Source organism: Notamacropus eugenii, chromosome 5, assembly GCF_028372415.1.
Source record: "Notamacropus eugenii isolate mMacEug1 chromosome 5, mMacEug1.pri_v2, whole genome shotgun sequence".
In the NCBI taxonomy this organism is placed as follows: Eukaryota; Metazoa; Chordata; class Mammalia; order Diprotodontia; family Macropodidae; genus Notamacropus; species Notamacropus eugenii.
The window spans coordinates 226,294,433-226,316,191 of NC_092876.1; the positions used below are offsets into that span (position 1 = coordinate 226,294,433).

Sequence of the window (21,759 nt, forward strand, 5' to 3'; positions counted from 1 at the left end):
AATGTGGTTGAGTTGATATGGTTCAATTCCCATTTTTGGTATCACAAAGAGAGAGAGAGAGAGAGAGACAGGGTCAGAGAGAATGGATCATAATCCATCCAGTTGTGTGGCACTAGCAGTGACAAAGTATAGGGGGTGAGGAAATGAGAAAAGCTTCCTACAGAAGGCAGGATTTGAGCTGAGACTTGAAAGAAATGATTTAAGGTAAATGTGTCTAAATTGAATAGTATTGAATAAAATGTGACTTAATATCACCAGATCTCCCTAAATACCGTGCAAATTCGTGGAATTCTAATTTCTCCAAGAATGGGGGGAAATTTTCACTTTGATGTGGTACTATTGGTTGCATCAGTAAACCTCATTAAACTAAAATTCAAGAGACTGGAGAGAAGGGAAATTTAATATCTACTGGTGATATAAGGACCATTTGTCTCCACTTGGAAAATCTTTGGAGTAATGTTAAAAAAAAAATCTTTTCTACTATTATCTAAATAGACTGGGGGTGGCTCAGGAATTCCAAGGGCCCAGTTAGCCCTTGGATCTCAGATATGTCATTGCTAGTGCCTCTTGCACATGAAAGAAAAAAATTGTATCTTAAAGTACAAAACTTTTAATATTAACAATAATAATAGCATTTATGTAGCTTCAAGATTTGCACTTTGCCAATATTATCTCATCTACAAATATATGCTCATTTTCCCCCTTAATGTGTTTCCTTCTCTTGCAGCACCCTCAATCCTGAAACGAGAGAAGCGGCTGAGGACAAAGAATGTTCATTTTAGCTGCGTTACTGTTTACTACTTCACAAGGAGACAAGGTTTCACCAGTGTTCCCAGTCAAGGAGGAAGCACATTGGGCATGTCCAGCCGCCATAACAGTGTGCGCCAATACACCCTTGGTGAATTTGCGATGGAACAAGAGAGGCTCCATAGAGAGATGTTAAGAGAGCACCTCAGGGAGGAAAAACTTAATTCTTTAAAGCTAAAGGTAAAAACCATTGTAGTCTCTTTTTCTAGACCCTGTAGTAAGTTCATTAATTGACAAATTTAATGCTTAATTTCCTTTGGATTTCAACTATCTCCTCAATCCAAATTTAGCATTTTATACAGCATCCTACCCTGGTATACACTTCTGATTTTAAACAAAGCAGTAGTAGTCATGTTGAAGACAACATGGGCGCTTTATCAGACTTCAAATGTGCAGCAGGTGGAAACTGTGCTTTGAGATAAGGTAGAGGAGATGTTCTTTCAGTCACAGATCCCTTAGTACCATTCTATAAGCTGTTGGAACCATACTTGAAATTCTCATTGAATTTCTCAATACATTTCTCATTGAATTTCTCAATACCTAGGAAATACTCTTTCATGGTTGTCACCTGATAAGGAAAATATTGTCTTGGATGTCCCAGGAATGGCTGTAATACTTGTATAGGATCATTTGTTGAATATCAGAATTCCATGAGATTACCTATCCATTAACCTTTATCTGTTTCTTTGCTTTTTCAAAGTAAGCTTGGAAAGCTTTAATATGTTTTCAAATGTCCTTTGTCTCTCTTTACCTGGTTTATCTTGATTCAGATATCACTGTGTGAAGCATCAGCCCCAAAGAAACTGACAAAAGGCATGATTCACATCTTTTGGCATTTTCATCCTCATCTATAGTAATATGATAATAATAATTTTGCAGGATTCATTGCCAGTTTCCTGAAGAATTTCTGTATCACCCTCTAGACTTTCTTTTTCATAGTTACTTTATTGCCAACCAAAGTGTCATGCTTCAGAAAATATTGCTTAACGTTCCAGTGGTGATTTTTGGTTCACTTTTCAGTTTCCCTCTTCTCTTATCTCCATTCATATCAACTCCACTTTTCCCCCTCCAAAAAAAAAAAAAAGATGGAGATTTTGTCTTTCCCTAGGCATTTTAAAAAGCGAAGCATAGGCAGAGCTATATTCTCTTTATTTATTAAGACTAAATTAATGGCCCTATCCTCTGTGTATGGAGAAGGACTATGCTCTCTGGGGAGTCCTTGTTTGATGACTGAGTATTGTGCCCCTTGGTTCTTATCAGCTGCTATGACTGTGATTTTTGTCTGATGCTAAATGGATTCATTGTGGCACATTTTGAGATATGCTGTGTGTCATTAATGTTAGTGGGAGCTACAGAGTTAAGGACCCTGAGCAAGGCTGCACATTGACTTAGTTATTATTCAGCTATATCTAGTTCTGTGAAAGGCAGGGGGACAGAGGGAAAGAGAGACAGAGACAGACAGAGAGACAAGAGGGGGGAAAAGAGAGAGTCAGAGAGAGAACAGCTGAAGCTTAAAAGGAATAATAATAAAAATGGCACATTTTAATTGATTCCTTTTAAATTGTCTTTAGGTTGGAAATCTGAGGAAGCACTTATTATCTATTTTTGAAAAAAAAAGTATCCTGGGTGAGGGACTTACCTTGGTTTGTTGCTGATAAGAAACCTTTACTTATTTTCCTTTGGATAAAAAAAAAGGAAAAGATATTTAAAATTCCTACCACCTACACATGAATATGGTGTAGAAAGACAGTGGAAGTCTAATGATCTGAGCCTGATCTAATTTAAAATGAGCTGATGAGAAGACACATGGGAAGATGCATAATGTGAAAACTACCCAAAAAAATCATTTGTGAATATGAAATGTGTACTTATACTATTTATACTATGATAAAATATTGGGGGTGAGGAGAGGACTGTACATTGTTTTTAAGTGTTGGGGGGGATCAACACTTGCAACATAATTATTTCTATTTTAACATAATTTTATGAGATTTTGGGAAATTATTTTTTGTTTTTTTATTTAGGGTCAGTCTATTTGTACCAAGGGATATTTTCTGATTAGTATATTCAGCAGTGTCTTTTTTCTAACTTTTTATAAATTGTCTTTTGTGGATACAAGGAAAGTGAGTGTTTTAACAAACTAATAAGGGTCTGAGAAATAAGTTCTCAGGTTCTATATTAATTTTGATTTTAATTATGCGTTGTTGTTAGGAATTGTTGAGGAATGTTATTTCAGTAGCAAGGAATATATTCCTGGGTATTAAGAAAGTTAGTGTTACGAAATAGATTAATTGTTTAAAAAAAACAAATGTTAAAGTATATGTAGGTGTTTTGACACATTTAATAGGATGCTATATCAAGGTTTATTTACTGAGTATAGTTTATGTCTCATGGTTTGTAGTTTGGCTGATATCTGAATCTGTGAAATAACAGTTTGGTTGTAGTTGTATTCTTTAATTATGTTGAAATGTTAAATTGAGCTGAAGAAAATCCTCCTAGGGGATCTATGAATAGCAAGACATACTAAAAGCACTTTCTCCTTAAATTTTGTTCCTTAATTTTTATGTGCTAGTATTATATGCTGTTTGTAGAGAAATGATATCTTTTCAAATGGAATAAAATTTCCATGAAGGTAGGGACTAAATTCATTTTTGTCATCGTGTTCCCAGTGAATAATACATTTCTGAGAACATAGAATCCCAGATCTAGATCCAAGAGGTACCAGAGACATAGGTCAGCCCCCCAACCCCCATTTTCAGATATAGAAATTGAGATCAGGGGAAGTTATATAACTTGCCTAACATCATACATGCAGTTAAAGTCAGAGGCAGGATTTGAATGCAGGTCCTCTCATTTATGTACTATTGTATTTTCCATTGTAGTCCGTGGCCTAATTGACATAATTGCCAACTGCAAATTGGCAGAAAAGCCATGTCCAAGCTAAATATTGTTAGCCTTGGCACATCAACGTGCTAATGGGAAGAAAGTCCCCAAATAGAATCTACTTGTATTATTTTCTCCAGTTGATATTAAAATTAAAATGTTTTCATTGTTTAAAAAGAGAAAACAGAGGAGGGGAGATTGGGTGCTTTTTTTACAAACTGATTAATGTAATAAGAGCATAGCATCTTCATGCTGAATATTTGTAAACTCTCCCCCCTCACCCCTAATTCTAAAGGTTAGAAGGAATCTGGCAGTGTTTCATGCTGGTGAGGTTAGTTGTATTGATCTTTATATTCCAAAGGGTAGGAATTCACCTAGGGTGGAATTCAAAGACAGCAGGTTAGAAACCTCAGCTCCCAAAACATCTCCCCTGCTCTTTGAAATCTCACCATTAAAGAATCATTCTTTTGTGGTGTCCTTTTGGAATAGAAGTATCCCTGAGTACTATGAATAAATTTTTCTAGTCACTTTCCTCCATGACTACAGATACTTGGTCCTTTGGAGGATGGGGCGTGGGGGGAGGTGGCACAAGAGGAAGACAGAGAAACGGGTGCCAAAGACAAACTTTGATCTGCTTCACAATCTTGCCCAGGATCGGGCCTCTGTAAGTCAGGGAAAGATCTGACAGCTAGTGGGAACAAAGAGGGTAGAATACGACTGGTAAATATGTCTTAATACTACGTTAGTACATAACCAGTAAATTAACTCCCACAAACTAAAAATTTGAGAAGCTCTCTACTACTCGTACACATGCTTATATGTGAAGGAGATTTTCTTACGTTGGATAGGGCTTCTCTGATATTTTACAAATATATGCTCCTGTTTGCAAATTGACACTTTACAATAGTTAACACAGCTCTAAAGGGAAAAGGAGTTTCTTAATGTTTCTATGGGTATGCAACTGAAATAATGGAAAAATAAATTGGTTTCCATGCTGAATGTTTCTTATTTAGAGTTATAGTCAGCCCTTAATTGTCAGTCATATGTATTATGGCACAATACTGTATATTTTCTGCAATTAATCCATTTGGAGAGTTGAGGTGGGTTTGGAATGTATTTAATATCTCTCTTTTTAGTATTTCAGACATTGTCAATAAGCAGTTAATAAAAGAAGTGAATTAAATAATACCTATTTTTTCTATGTGTTTCTAGAAAAAACATCTCCAGCATTCTAGTTTTTAAATTACAATACTGTCTTTTTCCTTCTCTGTAATCAAATTCATTCAAACCTATTATGCACTTGGCAGTAATCAATGAAGTCATCTCCTCCAAATGAAAAGCATAGATGGCTTCATCTGCACTGCATTATTAGACAAGTGTGTTAGCTTTTCCAATTTTTCTACTTACCTGTAGGAATGTTATTTAAGCCTGTAAAATTAATTAAGCAACAAGTGAACATTTGAGAACCCTTAGAATCATAAGCCAAGCAAAGTCTTTTTTGGGGTTCTGCTCTCTTTGTCTCAGAGATTTCATTTCACTTTTAGAGCTCTTGACTCCCGTGTGAATGTGAATGACTCTTGACCCTAGAGTATTCTTCATCTCAATTCAGACTTCAGAAGTGCTTGAATGGCTCCTGTGCCTAACACTTTTGTTCTATTCTTTACCAGTCATTAGGACAGAACTCAATGACCTGTTTCTTAGTCATGGATTTTTAGTGGAAACCTTGTTGTTATTTTTTTTCTCCTTTCTTCTCCATGAAGAGGGGGTCATATCTTACCTTTTCTTTGTCTGCTACATCTTCAACTTTTGCATTAAGGCTACATCCTTAAGATATAGATTAAACTGGCAGTAGGACAGAGGCTGTTAATGACTCCATAAAACTTGTAGAGCACATACTAGAATGAAAGCCACGCTGTGTTCCTTTTACCCCCAACCTTTCAGTCTCTCCCCACCCACCAACCTCTAGCCTTCATTTCACTATAGCCTTGGAACCCTCCCAATCAGTCCCAGAATGCTCTAGAAACAATAGAAAATTAAAGATTGGTTACTATAGTCATTACTTCAGCCCATAAACTATTGTTATTTCCGAATGTTTTCACACTATAAAAACTTTACCTGTGTCATACTTACTTATTGGGTTGGGTGATTGCCCGTTAGTCAAAATATTCATTGAACACGTAATAATAATGATAATAAATAGATAGACAGATGAATGAATAAATAGAATGAACAAATAAATATGATAGAGACTAAATAACTTGTTTAAAAAGAGATAAAGGAATGCCTCCTTGCCTCTAGGAGTTTTCATTCTAAATGAGGATGAGACTAAGACCAATGAACATATTTGAGGATACAAATAATGTATAATGTATCAAGTCACATCAATATACAGTTTGGACAAGTGCAGAGAGGGATTTTAAGTACATTAGGAACAGAGTTTGAGAAGGTGAGTCAACATCAATTAAGCATTCAAACAAGAAGTATTTATTAAGCTCCTACTATGTGTCAAGCATGATGCTAGGTACTAGGAATCAAAGCACAAAGAATGAAACAACCCTTTTTTAGAAGGAACTTACATTCTGACAGAAGATACTGCACATATTCATGTAAGAATTGACAATAAATATAAGATAGTTAAATGCAAGGCAGGTATGACACTAGTAGTTGTGTCTGATCATTAGTGACCAGGAAAGACTTTGACTATAAGGGGTATCTTGAAGGAAGTGAAGTATTTCATGAAGACAGTGTATATTCCAGGCATGGGACATGGCTGACAGAAAGGTACTGAAATGGAAGACGGAGTGCCATCGGTGAGGAACACAGAAAACACCAGTTTGACTGTACCTTGGAGTATGGGAAATGGAGTAATAGAGTAGGGGCAGTTTGTGATCGACTTCTAAAGAAAACTAGAGTTCATAATTTATCCTAGAAGCAAAAGGAAACTAATGGAGTTTACTGAGTTGGAGAGTGACATGGTGAAATCTGCCCTTAAGGAAAACCACTTTGGCAACTGTGTAGAGAATGGATTGGGGGTGGGGACACACTTGAAGCAGGGATATGGAAGGTGGCATTTTTTCTTTAAAATTTTGAAAATTGTCTTCCTTCAAAATATAATCAAATAAGCAATTGTGTTCAAATCCTGTTTCTGAGACATAAAATCTATACTACTTCCAGCAAATCATTTAACTTCCAGGGCTTCAGTTTCCTAAATTAAAAAAATAAGAAGGATTAGACTGCATGGCTCCCAAGTCCCTTCCAGGATCCTCTGCTCTTACATCAGATCTTCAGTTCCACTTTGTGCAATTGACATTCATCTTTTAGGGCAGTGGAGACGGCAAGATTCATTGTGCTGGTCAGCTCTGTAGTGACTTCCTCGGTTTATTAAGTACTGCCAACATTATGCAATGTTTGAGTTGTCTAAAGAGAAGAAAAAGATAAGAAAACTTCATTTACCTAAGGATTAGATAGGCATTATAGTACCATCAAAAGAGTTTGGTCTTTGAGTTCAGAAAGGCTGGGCTCAAGTTTTAACTCTTACTGGCTATGTTATGCTTGGATAAACCACTTAGCTTTTTGAGTCTCATTTTCTTCATCTGGAAAATGGGGTTAATCATGCTGTACTACTTTCCTCACAGTGTTTTTGGCAAGAGGGAAGATCTTGTATACCTTACAATTCTGTAGATATATGAGTTGTTATTATAATACCATGCAATATTGACTTCTTCCTACATGCATGCTTGGTGACATGCAATTTGACACGTATTTATTGAGAGCACTTGCTATGGTATCCAAACGTTGATTGAACCACTGTGATATAGAGACTCAATCTGTGGTTTTTAGATTCTAGTCTTTTCTCCTCTGAGAAATTACCATAATGTTTACCCATCTCTCAGTCTATTCTTCATGATATCTCAAAGATTACTAATATTTCTTCTGTGATCTCATTTATTACTCTAGGATATAATTTGTCAGGGTCTGGCAACTTGAAATCATTGAAAGGACTTGGCGCTTTTTAACTATTTCAAATTTTCACTCCCTTTCAATAATGCTTGACTTACCCTTTCCAGTTTTAGGATAATTCTTATGTAGACTATATTCTTAATAAAGAAGATAGAAACAAAAGAGAAGTTGAATAGTTCAACTTTCCTGCTTTTATCTCTTAACATTGTACCATGTTCCCTAAGCTATGGTCCTATCACTTTCTTGTTCGTCCTTCTTTTTCTTAACACCCTCTTTAATTATTTGCTTACGTTAATAATTTATAAGTGACCAAGATATTTTCAGTAACAACCATAGCTTTCACATAGAATGATGGTCTATATTGCATTATTTTCATAATTTTTCAAACACTTCCACTCACTGTAACTTGAATTTATATTAACTTTAAGAAGTCATAGTCTTTGAAATCTAGAAAAAGAGACTGAATCACAGCTTAATTATATTTAGAAGGTATTTAAAGAGTTTAATGATACTATGAATCTCTGATCCTATGAATTTTCTATTTGTTTTATCTCATAGCTATTGCTTAATTTACACTGGGTCTTAATTATAAATTGTCATATGTATGTACTATCTTTCTTGATCCTCCACGTTAACCCTGTGAGACAAGTGGTGTTTTATTGTTGTTTTACTGATAAGGAAACTGATACTGTGAGAAGTGAGGCATGGTATCCAGAACTAGGGATGTTATCATTTCAATTTGCTCTGCTCTTCTTAGATAACTTTGGAAATATTGTATGAAATTCTAGATGGCATATAGCAAGAAAGACCTCAGTAAGCTGGAGAGCTTCCACAGAAAAATGACCTTGGGAGTGCAGGGCCTTCAGATTCTGCAGTGGAAGGAGCAGATGAAGGAACTCAGAATGTTTAGTCAGAAGAATCAGGGGGGATATGATAACTGTCTTGAAATCTTTGAAGGGCTACCACATAGTAAAGGGAACACACTGGTTTTCCTTGGCTCTGGAGGGCAGACTTGGGACTGATGGTTGTAAGAAGCAATGAGATACATTTAGGATTGATATAAGGGAAAAGGGAAAAGTTCCTGACAACCAGAAGTGAATCAATGCAGAACTGACTGCCTTGGAAGGTGGCCTACCATGGGAGGTCTTACCACAAAGGCTGGATGACCACTTATTGGGTATAATGTAGAGAGAGACCTTTTCCAGGTATGGATTCTATTGGAAAGTCCCTAAGATCCTTGCTGATGCAGTCATTAGATGATTTTGTGATTTTCCCAAGATCACTCAGCTGGCAAGTGGAACTTGCACAGTCTTCTGTGTCCTTCCTGAGGTTCTCTTCGACCCACATTTGGGAGGACAGCAGATAGACACCCTTCTAAAAAGGATTTTAGTAATTCTAGTTATTTAAAATATGGAATGTTATTGCTAACTTTACAAACAGCATAAATAAACCTCCTTTAATATAAAGAAATAATGAATCTTTGTTTTCCTCTGAATCTCATACAAGGATAAGGTAATTGAGGCAGGGGAGGAGAGTGTTGAGTTTGAATGCAGCGGTTAGCCACAAAAAGCAACTATCATGAAGATAAAATGATATGATGAATATGAAAATATTTGAAGATGCCATGTAAAAATGAGTTTTAAAGAGTATAAAAGATCTTGCTTTTATATCCAAATACACATATTTGTACATAAATAATGGATAGCAAACACTGGAATTCTGTACTGTGCCTTTCTGTGTAAATCTCTCAGTATATCGATAAGTTAGTAGGCTACAGACATTTGAATTTTTTCACTCTCCTTTGCCAGTTTTTGAGGATGAAAGGTGAAGTTGATTATAACCATGATGGAGAAAGATAGAGTATGTATGTATTCACAGATAAAAGTAGTGTTAGAAGAAGTGATATAGATGAATGAGGGTCTAGAATAGTATTTGACAAGTTGGTCTGGAGATGAGAATATGCTCTCTCCTCCCTTCTCCCTTCCTTGGCAAATACACAGTTTTGTCTCAGGCTGAAAAAGTGTAGAATGTATCAGTAACAGATTGTGGTGTTAAGCAAAATCTCCATTATTATCAGAAGACATTTATTTATAAATGCTTTGAAAAGATGCTCCTTCACTAAAGTTGACAAATGTTCACAAAGTGCTTATTGTGTGCCCATGCACTGTGCCAAGTGCTAGCAATACAAAGTCCTGACCCTAATGCAATGCCTTATTTAAGTGTGGAGTTTTTCAAAACCACATGAGTTTTGGGCAAAAATCTGGCAATTTTTACTACTTTTAGTATTGATCCAGCAAAAGACCCTAAATCTCTTATCTGAAGACCTGCCTCCAAAAATTCAGAGATTCATCCCTAGAGTTTTGTTGCTAAGTGATGAAATTTTTGGCCATAGCAATTTATTGAATCATTTATGCTAGTGGAGAGGGGCCGCAATCTGTACCAGCAGAGGGATTATCCACCTGAATGATATCACTGATCACTGAAGTCTTGAAGATATCAAATAAACAAAATGCATGTGAACACAATTCCTGCCCTTGATAACTTTTCTTCATGTGAAACATAATACTTACACATGGAAAAAAATAAGCAAGAATTAAAACAAAAAGATGAGGATGAAAGACAAGTAATATGTCATATGTCATGGCTAAAAACTAAAGACAGGAAAAGAAAAATAGCTAGATGTATATTTTTAATACATTTTTTTTCAGGTTCACATTTTCTATCCCCCACTCTCCTTCAATTGAGAAACAAGAAAAATTTTCAAAAGGTCACAAACTTGTACAGTCAAACAAAACAAATCCCCATTTGACCATGTCTTTCTTCCCCCCTTCCCCCGCAAAAAAGAGAGAGAGAGAGAGAGAGACAACCATGTCTCGAGCTGCGTTCTGAGTTCATCGCTTTTCTCTCTGGAGTTATGTGGTTAAGTTCTCTGGCACTGTGGTTGATTATTGTGTTGATAGGAGTTCCTAAGTCTAAAAGCATATCTCTTGAGCTCAGCTTCCCACGGTGTAATGGATAACTTTAGAAATTCAAAATACAAAATATAAAGACCATATCATTGTACCCCATTAGGAATGTTTCTATACAATCTTTTCCCTGTCCTTCTTCCAAGACTTTCATCACCTTTACTATTCTCTGTTACCTTCTAGGGCAGCTTTAGGTGGCCTAGAGTAGTCCACTTATAAAAGAAAGGTCAAAATCTGGGGGCAGAAGAATCAGGAGGTTGGATATGCTAAAATCCAAATTATTGCCCTTTGCAATGGGCTATGGGTAATCACATGTGCCATAGTTCTATAGACAAATTACATTGAGAATCTTCCCCAAATCCACTGCCCCCTCCCCTCCCACCATAGTTGTGTTTTGTTTTTGGTAAACAGACTGTGGGGAGTGGGTTTGAAGGACAGAATTACAGAGACTTAAAGATACCACATATATGGTGGTGTGTGTATTGTACTGAGAACCAGAAAGCCGAGGGAAATATTTACATATGAGGTGTATCTATTTGTATTTCTACCCATAACTAGTGGTATGTACTTGGACATGGCATTTGATCTCTGTAGGACTCAATTTTCTCATCGGTAAAACAAGGATTTTGAATAAGATGGTCTCTAGAGTCATTTCTTGCTGCTCCAAAATTCTCTATTTGAATGGGGAGGGAGAGGAACAATTAGAGAAAATAAAGGATTAGTAATAATGATCATAAAATTAAACAAAACAATTGCTAACCCCCAAGGATAAGCCACTAAATAGAAATACAGCTTATAAATGTGATCAATGTTTTTTCTTCTCTACAAATATTAGCCAGACTTTCTAGCCAAGCCTTCTGTCTCTATCCTGAAATAATGTATCAAATGCAAAAGACAAGGTATAAGACTGAATATGTAACTTAAAGGAATCAGAAAGAATAGTCCAAAGAGTTCTGTGCCAAGAGTCGATGTATAATAAATTGAAGCTGTCAGCTATCCTCATACTAATCTGGAAAGTGTCTTAAAGGAGGTGAGATTTCAAGAGCTTTAAATGACAAAAGGAAAATACCACTTAGCAAGGCTAGAAAGATATGGGCGTTGCCATTAAAGAGCCCTGCTTTGGAAGCAGTTTTGGAGGTGGCACTAGATGAGCAGAAAGAACGGTTTGGGGTAAACTGGTGAAGGGCTTTGAAATAAAGTTTTAATAATAATGATGGTGATAGCTGATACTTGTACAGTGCTTTAGGGCTTACAAAACATGTTATGTACCTAATATCATTTGATGCCCCAAATCAATTGGAAACAAAGTTAGGGCATTTACAAAAGTAGAATTATTTTGCAGGGTCAAGGGCAAAGTTTGGTAGGAAGCATACAAAGAAAAACCAGTCAGAGTGACAAAAGATGACAGGATCCACAAGGGGGATTCTAGTGATTATAGTTATATAGCATACGTGCAAAAAGCAAACCAGAGCCTACACAAATAGTATAATGTTTCTGTGTTTAGGGCTTTGTGGAACTAGCAGTTCAGAAAGAATGAGAATGCAGAGTAGTTGAGCAATGACAATAATTACAAAATAGGCTCCATATTTGAACTTGTAGCCTTGTATTATTTAAACACTAAAATTAAACATGCTAGACCGCATTCTGCTTATCTTTTTAAATAAAAGTTTGAAGACTGAGACTGCTAGATTTTTTTAAATTTAATATCAGAAGATATTGGAAAATCACAAGTCATATCCACAGTCACTTGAATGCCTCAAAGTCCCTTCTAAATTATCCCAGAGCCTAGAATCCAAATAATGAGGCATTAAAAGCACCCTGGAAATCTTGGGCATCATTATTCACCACTTTTGCATGGATTAACGTTAGAGGACTCACCAAGAAGAATAGACGTTTTCATTGGCACTAAAAATGAGGATGTCATACTTATCGACATCTTCCTTTGGTGACTCATCTTGGCGTAGAAATGACCCTGGGTTCTTGAAGTCTATACCAGTAAAATCCAAGCTCTGACATGTTCTACCTTTTTTGGAGAGCCTTTTTCGTACATATTCTAGCAACAACAACAACAAAATGTCTTCTTTCTAGGGAATAGACCCCGGAGAGGCTCCTTTGGACAATGACAATGAAACAAAGAAATATATGAAAAAGACCCTTGGTGGCCCCTTTTTTCTCCTGTAGCATCAGTGATGGGAAAAGAGACAAGAGTGTGCTAGCAATCACACAGTAGTTCTTCAATAACTAACACTAAAAAATTTAACCAACACTAAACAATTCAGTCAATACTAAATAGTAAACACTTCAAGAAACATGCTTTAAAAATGCTGATTGAGTGACTAAATAATTATTGTGAGATTATTAATTATATATTATTAATTATTGATTATAATGATAATTAAAGTGAGATCCTTGTCCAGTGACCAATGGCTAGCCATCATAATTAAGATTTCAGGATTTGGGGGGAGTGGATTTTCAAGTGGAATGGGGGAAAAAAATCACATCTTTATTATTTTCACTCACCTCTCTCTGAATTTTATTGTTTCCTTCAATTATGAATTTTTTAAAAACATTATTCTGAGACTCATTCCACGGGTTTCACTAGACCACTAAAGAAGTTCATGGCAGAAAAGTGGTTAAGGACCTCTAATGGATTCCTAACCCTAACATTTTTATAAATGAAATAAAAAACCAGGTAAATTTACCCAAAAGGCAATGAAGAGGTATATGGTTGACCAGATAGTCTGCAGCATATTAATAACAGAGTTAATTGCAAAGGAGAAGTAACATCAAGGATATTACCAGACTGACATAAGACTGAAAGGAAAGATCAGGTACTCAGAGTTGGAGGTTAGCCAATAGTCCCACACCCCCTTATACTAGTCTAATAGGGAGCTAATTTCAATAACTCTAAAGGAAGGTCCTAACATAGTAAGTGAACCCCTGTTGAGGATTTAGGTGAGGACTTGAACAAGAGTAACACAGAATGAGAAAGGGAGTGGCTTATGAACTGTACCCTTGAAGGGAGGACCGCATCTGTGAAATCACAGATCTGTTGAACTATCTGTAATCATCAGAAGATGGTAGGATTTAAAGCTGGGAAGGAAATTTGTGATCCATCCCTTATTTTATACTTGAGGAAACTGAGGTCAGGGGAACAAGGGGTTAGAAGAAGTTGCCTAAATTCAGGAAAAGTAATAAAGATCCAAATACTGAGGGCTAATTAGTTATTTTTGATGGAACAAATTAAAAATTCCATTCTTCTATTACCATACTTTTCAGTTCAATATATCATTTCCGAGTGCTGGGAATTTGTAAGCGAACAAACTAGTGTTCCTTTGGTGTTGAAATCTTTAAAAGAAGGAAATGGAACAATCAGTACCTTACAAATCCAAAAAATTGAATATTCTCAGGTAATCACTATTCGGAAGCAGAATTTCAATGAGTTGGTTGCTATTTTGAAGCTGAGAAAGTTTCCTGTCAGAGTCTTAAGGAAAAGTCAGTAGAGAGTCTATGTAGCAGCTAGGCTCTGAGGCTCAGAAAACTAGCTTCTTAAATGTTGAGTTGTAAAGCCCACCCCCTACAGGGACAGGGTAAGGGGTTAAGAGAAGGGAGGGAGAGAAATAGTTTAATGGTCAAGGTAGAAATATGCTTGTAGGAGGATTTTTTATTCACTTGTGCTCTGAATGTCATATGCCATTTGTTTGTTCTTGATTTCATTCAGTACTTTATGAAACCTTATATAGTTCACGAAGAGTTATTTTTGTTCAACTGTCTAAATTGTCTGTACCATTTTATCAGAGTTCATAAACTTACTCAGACATGGACTCATCTTCCTCATATTGGCAACTGAAAGCCTATAAGCTAAGCTGACAGCTATTTATTTTATGACATTTTCTAAGTTATGACTATTAAATAATACAGCTTTTAAATGCATTTCTCACTGAGGCTATTGATATTGTTACTGTAGCTTTAAATGCCAGATTGGAAGCAAGAGATTCATTTTCTTGTGTGAATTGGAAAGCAATTCCAAAATGTGAACAATGAAACTGTATTACAGAATAGTTCACCTTCCCAGGGTCCCTACTTTGAAAGTTATGCCTCTCATTAGGATGCACATTTCTAGGAGGTTTATTTTTTAAATTTTGTTTTATGCTTACATCTCACTTTGAATGAATGAAAAATCAATTATTAAGTATGCTTTTTGTTGCTCAGTCATGTCCAACTCTTCGTTGTCCCCATTTGAGGTTTTCTTGGCAAAGAGACTGGAGTGGTTTGCCATCTCCTTCTCAAACTCATTTTAGAGATGAGGAAACTAAGACAAACAGGGTTAAGTGACTTGCTCAGGGTCACAGTTAGTAAGTGTCAGATGCCAAATTTGAACTCAGGTCTTCCTGACTTATAACCCAATGGTTTACCCACTGCATCACCAAGCTCCACCCCATTAAGCATGCTTAAACACTGTACTGGGTGTTAGGAATACAACTGTAAAGCTCAGACAACCTTTGCCCTCAAAGAATTAACATGGTAAGAAGGGAAATCAACAATGCTGAGCCTTGTATTAGGCATCTATTAAAAGTGGTCTCTAACGATTTCTTTCTCAATTATAACTGCAGGGGCTGGGCTGGAAGCAGGTCTCATGGGGTTTTTTTTGTTTGTTTGTTTTTGTTTTTTGGAAGGAAATTGCTGCTCCTAAAGCTCTTGGTCCTTCAGATCCATCAGGATCTGAAAAAAAATAGATGGTGGTCCAGGTGGTGGTGTTGGTTGTTTGATGCTATGCTGCTTTCTGTCTCTCCCTCCTGTGCCTTGCTGCTTGGGGGGATAGACCCAAGATTCTAGGAAATTTCATTTTTAAAGATAAGTTTTGTAGTGTAAAATTCTACCAGGAAAGTAAGTTCAGGAATGAAACTTTGACAATACGATCAATTTGAGAAAGAAAGTGGGAATTATCTAAATAGACTCAAAAGAATATGCAAGGAACTCTCTGAGATCGAGCAGTCCTATCCCCGCAAGGAGATTAAAGAAAGTGAGAAAGGACCTGTTAAAAAAAGAGAGGGGGCTTCATAATAACTAAGAACTGGAAATTAAAGGGGTGCCAACCAACTGCGGAATATGATACATGACTGCAATGTATTACTGTAAGAAGAAACATGAGAAGGCTTGCATGAAATAACATAGAATTAAGTGAGTACAATCAGGAGAAATATTCATACAACATTGCAAATACAAAGAATTTTGAACTCCTTAAGCACTGTGATCAATGCAGTGACCAACCACGATTTCAGAGGACCAGTGACGTAAGATACTACCCATCTCCTGACTCAGGATGCAGAATAAGGCATATATTTTTAGACATTGCTATCTTGGGCATCTGTTTTGCTTGACTATGCATATTTATTATAGGGTTTTGTAATAGAAGGTGGTGAAGGAAGGAGAGAAAATAATTTTTTGTTAACTGAGAAAGAGAAATGAAGGTAATTTAAAAATAGAACTATGTTTTTAAAAAAAAGAAAAGAAAGGTATGCAAGGAACTCATTGACCGATTCAGATTTTTAACATATAACCTATATCAATTGCTTACCATTTTAAGGAGGAGGAGGGAGAGAATTCGGAATTCAAAAATTTTTTAAATGAGTGTTAAAAATTGCCTTTACATGTAATTGGAAAAAATCAAATGCTATTTATAAAAAAATAATAAAATAAAAGACATGTACATAAGGTGGAAATAAGTACAAGTGACTTAGAGTGAATACAAACAAGTAGCATGGTACTGTAAGAATGTCAGGAATGTTAAATCCCAGAAGGAACTGAGATATATGATGAATGCGAAGGACAACAAAAATGCCCTTTAGGTACATTGGGGTAATATGGAGATTTTTTTTTAAAGGATAATTGGACTATTGCAGTGATGGGATAAGATAAAGACAATGGCTGACTTACCAGAGAGATAGCACAACTGTTCAGCACCTTTCTGGTGTCATGTGGAAGAGGGAGGAGACTTGCTTTACTTGCTAGCAGGGGATAGAAGTTACAGAGCAGCAGAATTCAGCTGAATTTAAGGGGAAAATCCCTAACCACTGGAAATGCCTCCAAGTGGAATGCTAGCTAATCTTGGTAGATAGTAAATTCCAAATCACCAGAGTTTTTTGAGCAAAGACTAAATGACCTTTGTTGAGAGTATTCTAGAACTGGGGTACAAGTTGGATTAGATAATTTCTAAGGTTCCTTCCAACTGTGTGATTTTTATCATTCTGTAATTTTATAAATTTGGAGTATAAGCATATATCTAAGCTATTTTGTTGCAGTGAGAATACCTTTGATAAATTTCTTATTTTGCCATATTGGTTTTTTTAATTGCATACTAATTAAGCTTCATATTAATTTTACACATGAGCCCTACCTTCAAAGTCAGGAAGGTGTGGGTTCAAGTCCCTTCTGTGACACTTTGGCTGTGTAACCTTGGACAAGTCATTTTCAAACCCTCACTACTCCAGGCCAATCTAGGACCATAAGTTGAAGGGAAGATGTTTGTTTACCTTTAGTGGTAAAGAAGGTTTCCTCATCTGGGAGCTTCCTATATCAAGGAAGTCATAGGTCTAGGCTCTATCCTTAATTGATGCTACTTCCAGTACCACAAAAATTGATGGTCTATTCTATATCTCCTAATCTTTTGGCATGAGGATTCTTACAAATAAGAAAAAAAGTCTTACTTTAAGCTCTGATGATCAAAAAGTTTGAGAGAAATAGTTTTTGGGTAATTAATCACTTTATTAATAATGCTAGCACTTTATTAATGAAAGGAACAGTCATTCGGCCATCCCTCCTTGACCAAAAAGGACCATGGTAGCGGGCTCACAGTTCATCCATATACCCTTGGAAGAGTGGGTATTCGTGAAGATAGCAATCCACTCTAATTGGTTAACAATTAATGAGAGAATGAATATTACAGTGAGAGATGGACCCCATCCAGTGATAGGTTGGGGGAATATTACCTTGATTGTGTCATTTACTTCTAAATTGTCCAGCTTTGGGCAATCTAATGAAAGAATTTATCCCTACCCAAACCTGAGTAGAACACACTGGGCAGGAACTCACCAAGATAAGGTACGGTAAATTCTTGCCAGAGGTCAGTAATGTCCTTTGAAGGCTGGACTTTGAATAAGAAAATGAAGACTTTAGAAATGTCCTCCCCAAATCAGGAGGTTATTAATAACCATTTCTCTCAAAGTAAATGAAAAACAAAAACCATATACCAAAGCTGGCTGCTTTTAATGGGCTGCCTGCAAATATGAGAACAATTTCAAGGTTAAAAATGAAAGTCAAGGAAGAGAGTGAAGGGTAGCTCTGAGCAAGTAAAGCACCACAAACAGGTAATGTAGTCAATGACAAAAACTGTTGTGGAGGGATCCAGAGGACTTCTGAAAATGAACGAAGATCATTTAATGACATTAGAGAAATGTGTGACAGAGATTTTCTCTAATTTATTAGTTAGCAATTGCTGGGACATCTTTGTCTAGTGTTCTTCCAAGTTTCCATCTGTGTGTTTTACCATCCTGAGGGCAGAGGCCAACGTTTGCTTTGTTTCCTCCCCTGCAAAGGACAGGGGTTTCTTTATATATATATATATATATACATAGTTGCTTGGCCAACATTCTTCTGTGATGGAGAATGTCGAAGAGTAATAAAAGTATTAGAAGACAGCTGTTTTCGTGATCAAAAACTATTATGTAAATCATAATTAATGAAGTTTACCAATGAGTGAAAATGATCAAATAAAGAGGGAAAACATGATTGTATGTATGAAACTGTTGTGTGTGAAACAAATTCTTTGGTATTTTTTAGCAGCAAGTGTACATCAATTTGAACTGCTCTTTCTGGAGCAGAGTTTTCTGCTTGGTTCTATTTCAGGCTAAGCTTCTGCACAGTTCCCTTCTCTTTCGCTGTCAGTGTACTCAGAGTCTCCTCATTTCTTCCTGTCAGCACTCTCAGCACATCAGTGTTCTGGTCGGGTTAGTTGTGTCTGAAATCCTGAAACCACAATGCAGCAGACCTTTATTTCCTAGAATATATCTTTTCTGGGAGTTCAGTATTCAGTGTCGTGGGTTCAAGGACAATGTGTTTGCTGACTTAGCTTGAGATGACTTCCATTAAGATGCTATCACCTCTGTCTATACAAGGGTATATTTATTCTAACATCAAGAACTGCCCACTACAAACCAGGTCCCAAAATGACATTAACTGATGGCTATTTATAACCCTTCACCTTCCCCACAAAGCATGGGCAATAGGTTTTAAGAACTCCTCAACTCCTGACATCAGGAAGTTCACAGTTCTAATTATTTTCATCTAAATGTTATCAGAGTGTCTAAAAGGCTATAATTTTATAATGTTAATTTTTTTCTGACTATTAAGAAAGAGAATGACCTCTAAAATATTTCTGTATGATGGGGGGGAAACCATTTTACTATGATTCTTTTGGGTTATACATGTCAAGCGGAATAGAATAGTTAGTTGCTCCTGTTTTGGAGAGAAAATGGTAGTAGAATTGCCAGATACACATAATAAAAGTGTGGACAGTAGGAATGAATGAGCTAAGCCTCTTGTGTATTGTTCTATGCTCCTAGATGACTAAGAATGGTACCGTAGAATCCGAAGAAGCCAGCACTCTTACATTAGATGACATTTCGGATGATGATATTGATTTAGACAACACGGAGGTAGATGAATACTTCTTCCTGCAACCCTTGCCAACAAAGAAACGAAGGGCACTGCTTCGAGCCTCCGGAGTGAAAAAGATTGATGTGGAAGAAAAACATGAGCTGCGGGCCATCCGCTTATCAAGAGAGGATTGTGGCTGTGACTGTAGAGTATTCTGTGATCCGGAAACTTGTACTTGCAGTCTTGCAGGCATCAAGTGCCAGGTAAAGATCTGTACAACAGGGATTTGGAACTAAAGAGATTAGAAACCCACCACTAAACAGGCATTTGTGTCACGTGGAATGAATTGGTAAATGTAGAAGAAACTTACACCAACAGACAGGGTGCAAGGGCAGGGATGGGGTGTGAAGGTGATAGATGAGATTAATTGAAAGGCAAACCTAATAACTGTGGACACCTGGGAGACATATCTATGTGGAATGTGGCTCTAAATATGCAACACAACATGTGGCAAAGTTTCGACTACATTTGCCACTGGTTGAATTATAATTTACAGCACCTAAGAATTTCTCTTGTGTTTAAATAGTAGCCTGAGAGAAGAGAATGGCAATCCTGATGAAATGATATATGAGACAACATGGAATAAGTGAATAGAGGGCTAGACTTGAATTGGAATTCTGCCTCTGATATTTCCTAGCAATGTGACCTGGACAAGTTGCTTAACCTCTGTGGGACTCTGTTTCCTCATTTGTCAAATGAGAGTGCTTACCTCTGATCTTTTGAGCCTCTGATTCTGCTAGTAATGGTGTCTGGTTGCATAACATTCCCTGTAGTATGGAAGTGCTATTTAATTAAAGCTGTTGTATTTTAATGGAAGTAATACTAGACTAGAGATCAGCAAACCTGGATTTTGGTTCAGTCTCTGCTACCATGTATGTGACCTGGGCTTTATTCCTTTCATTGATAAAAAGAGAAACTGGACTAGATGCTATCCAGCTCTGTCATTCTGTTATTTTCTGTGGTCATTTAACTCAATTTCCTGAGGAACCATGACTTCCTTAATAGGAAAGTTCCTCCCTGAAATAATGTGAGGGTAATTGCCATATTCTGAGCCTACTTCCCTGCTTCAATCAATAAAAGATGACCTTTAATGTTACCTGAGGGGTAGAGAGGAGAAACCCAGTAGTGGGAGAAAAAATGCGCAATGAAAACAGATTTACTGGTACAAGTTATTTTGGTTTTTGCTGTTGCAGAATGATGGGATAGGAACTTGTTGCACTTCCTTTGTCCCAAAAGAACTTCAAAATGTTTCCCACTACCCTGGCTCCTGCCTCCTCATCTCACCACAGGTGAAGTAATGACAACCAAGGCCACGTTATCATTTCTTCTGTTCTCTGGAAAGCTGAAGTGAAATGTGGAACCTTGTCAGTAATATACACTGAGTTTCTGGCCCCCAGTTTGCTTATCTCTCAGATGGGGGAGTTGGGCTAGGTCGCCCTTGCAGCTCTAGGTCTATGATCAGTGACATGGAGAAACAAGAAAAAAATAAATTTAAAAAGAGTAGTTAGAATCGTATAAAGTCTTGAAGTCTTGAAGAGTTGAGCTGTGTTATTTGATGTTTGAGAACTCACGGTGTACAGATAACTATCTAAAAATCTTGGGAAGTTAATAAAGTGGAAAAATCCTTGACTTTGAGAAGCTTTGCAATGTAATAGAGGTCAATGGTAGAGAGAGAAAACAAAAACGATGATGTTCATGGGATGCCAACATGAATACACACAACCACAGGTAGAACTATGTAAATAAACACAAGGGCTGAGGATCTAGAAATGGAGAAAGAAAACCGAGGGAATATTATTGGAGTGAATGAAGTCAAGTGTTGTTCATTTGGAATGTGTCTTTAGTTAAGTTACAGAGGAAGGGAAAAATAGGGGAGAGAATGTACCAAACAAGGGCACTGGCATGTTGTGATGAATCAGAAGAGTGAGAAAGACTGTATAAGAGGCAGAGCACTTAGAGAAAGGATGAAGCACTGAGAAAGTAGGAAGGATGGGAGGGAAACATTCGGAGCAAAGTGGGTACCTGTTGTTTGGGAACTAGCTAACCAAACTGATAGAAATTTAATGGAATGTTATAAGAAATTATAAAAAGTAAGGATTCAGAGAAACCAAAGAAGGTGGATATGAAACAATGCAAAGTGCAATAAGCAGAGACAAAGGAATAATCCATGGGAACTACAGTAATAGAAATGAAAAGAATACTGAGAGGAAGCCAACTGCTGTGTGGGATCTTGATCTTGATCCCAAAGAACAGATCATACAACATACTTTCTCCTCTCAGCAGAAATTAATGTGAGGTGGGCCATTCTTGAGACTGTAAGTATTTTAGAGCAAGCCATGAATTTGGAAGTAATTGCTATTAGAACAAAAAAACCTGATTTCATTTGCTTTTAAAAATTGAGTTTTGGTTTGCTAATCACCTACTTTCG

General features: G+C 36.7%; 1 protein-coding gene across 3 annotated transcripts in view; it reads left to right on the forward strand.

Moving 5' to 3' along the window:
- The window catches only part of CSRNP3 (cysteine and serine rich nuclear protein 3), a 141,156-nt gene that overhangs the window by 117,796 nt on the left and 1,601 nt on the right, over positions 1-21,759 (forward strand). For all 3 annotated transcript variants that reach the window (XM_072612191.1, XM_072612192.1, XM_072612193.1), the window contains 2 exons: positions 728-987; positions 19,238-19,534. In XM_072612191.1, coding sequence (XP_072468292.1) covers positions 728-987; positions 19,238-19,534 — 557 coding nt within the window. The remainder of the gene's footprint in view (positions 1-727; positions 988-19,237; positions 19,535-21,759) is intronic.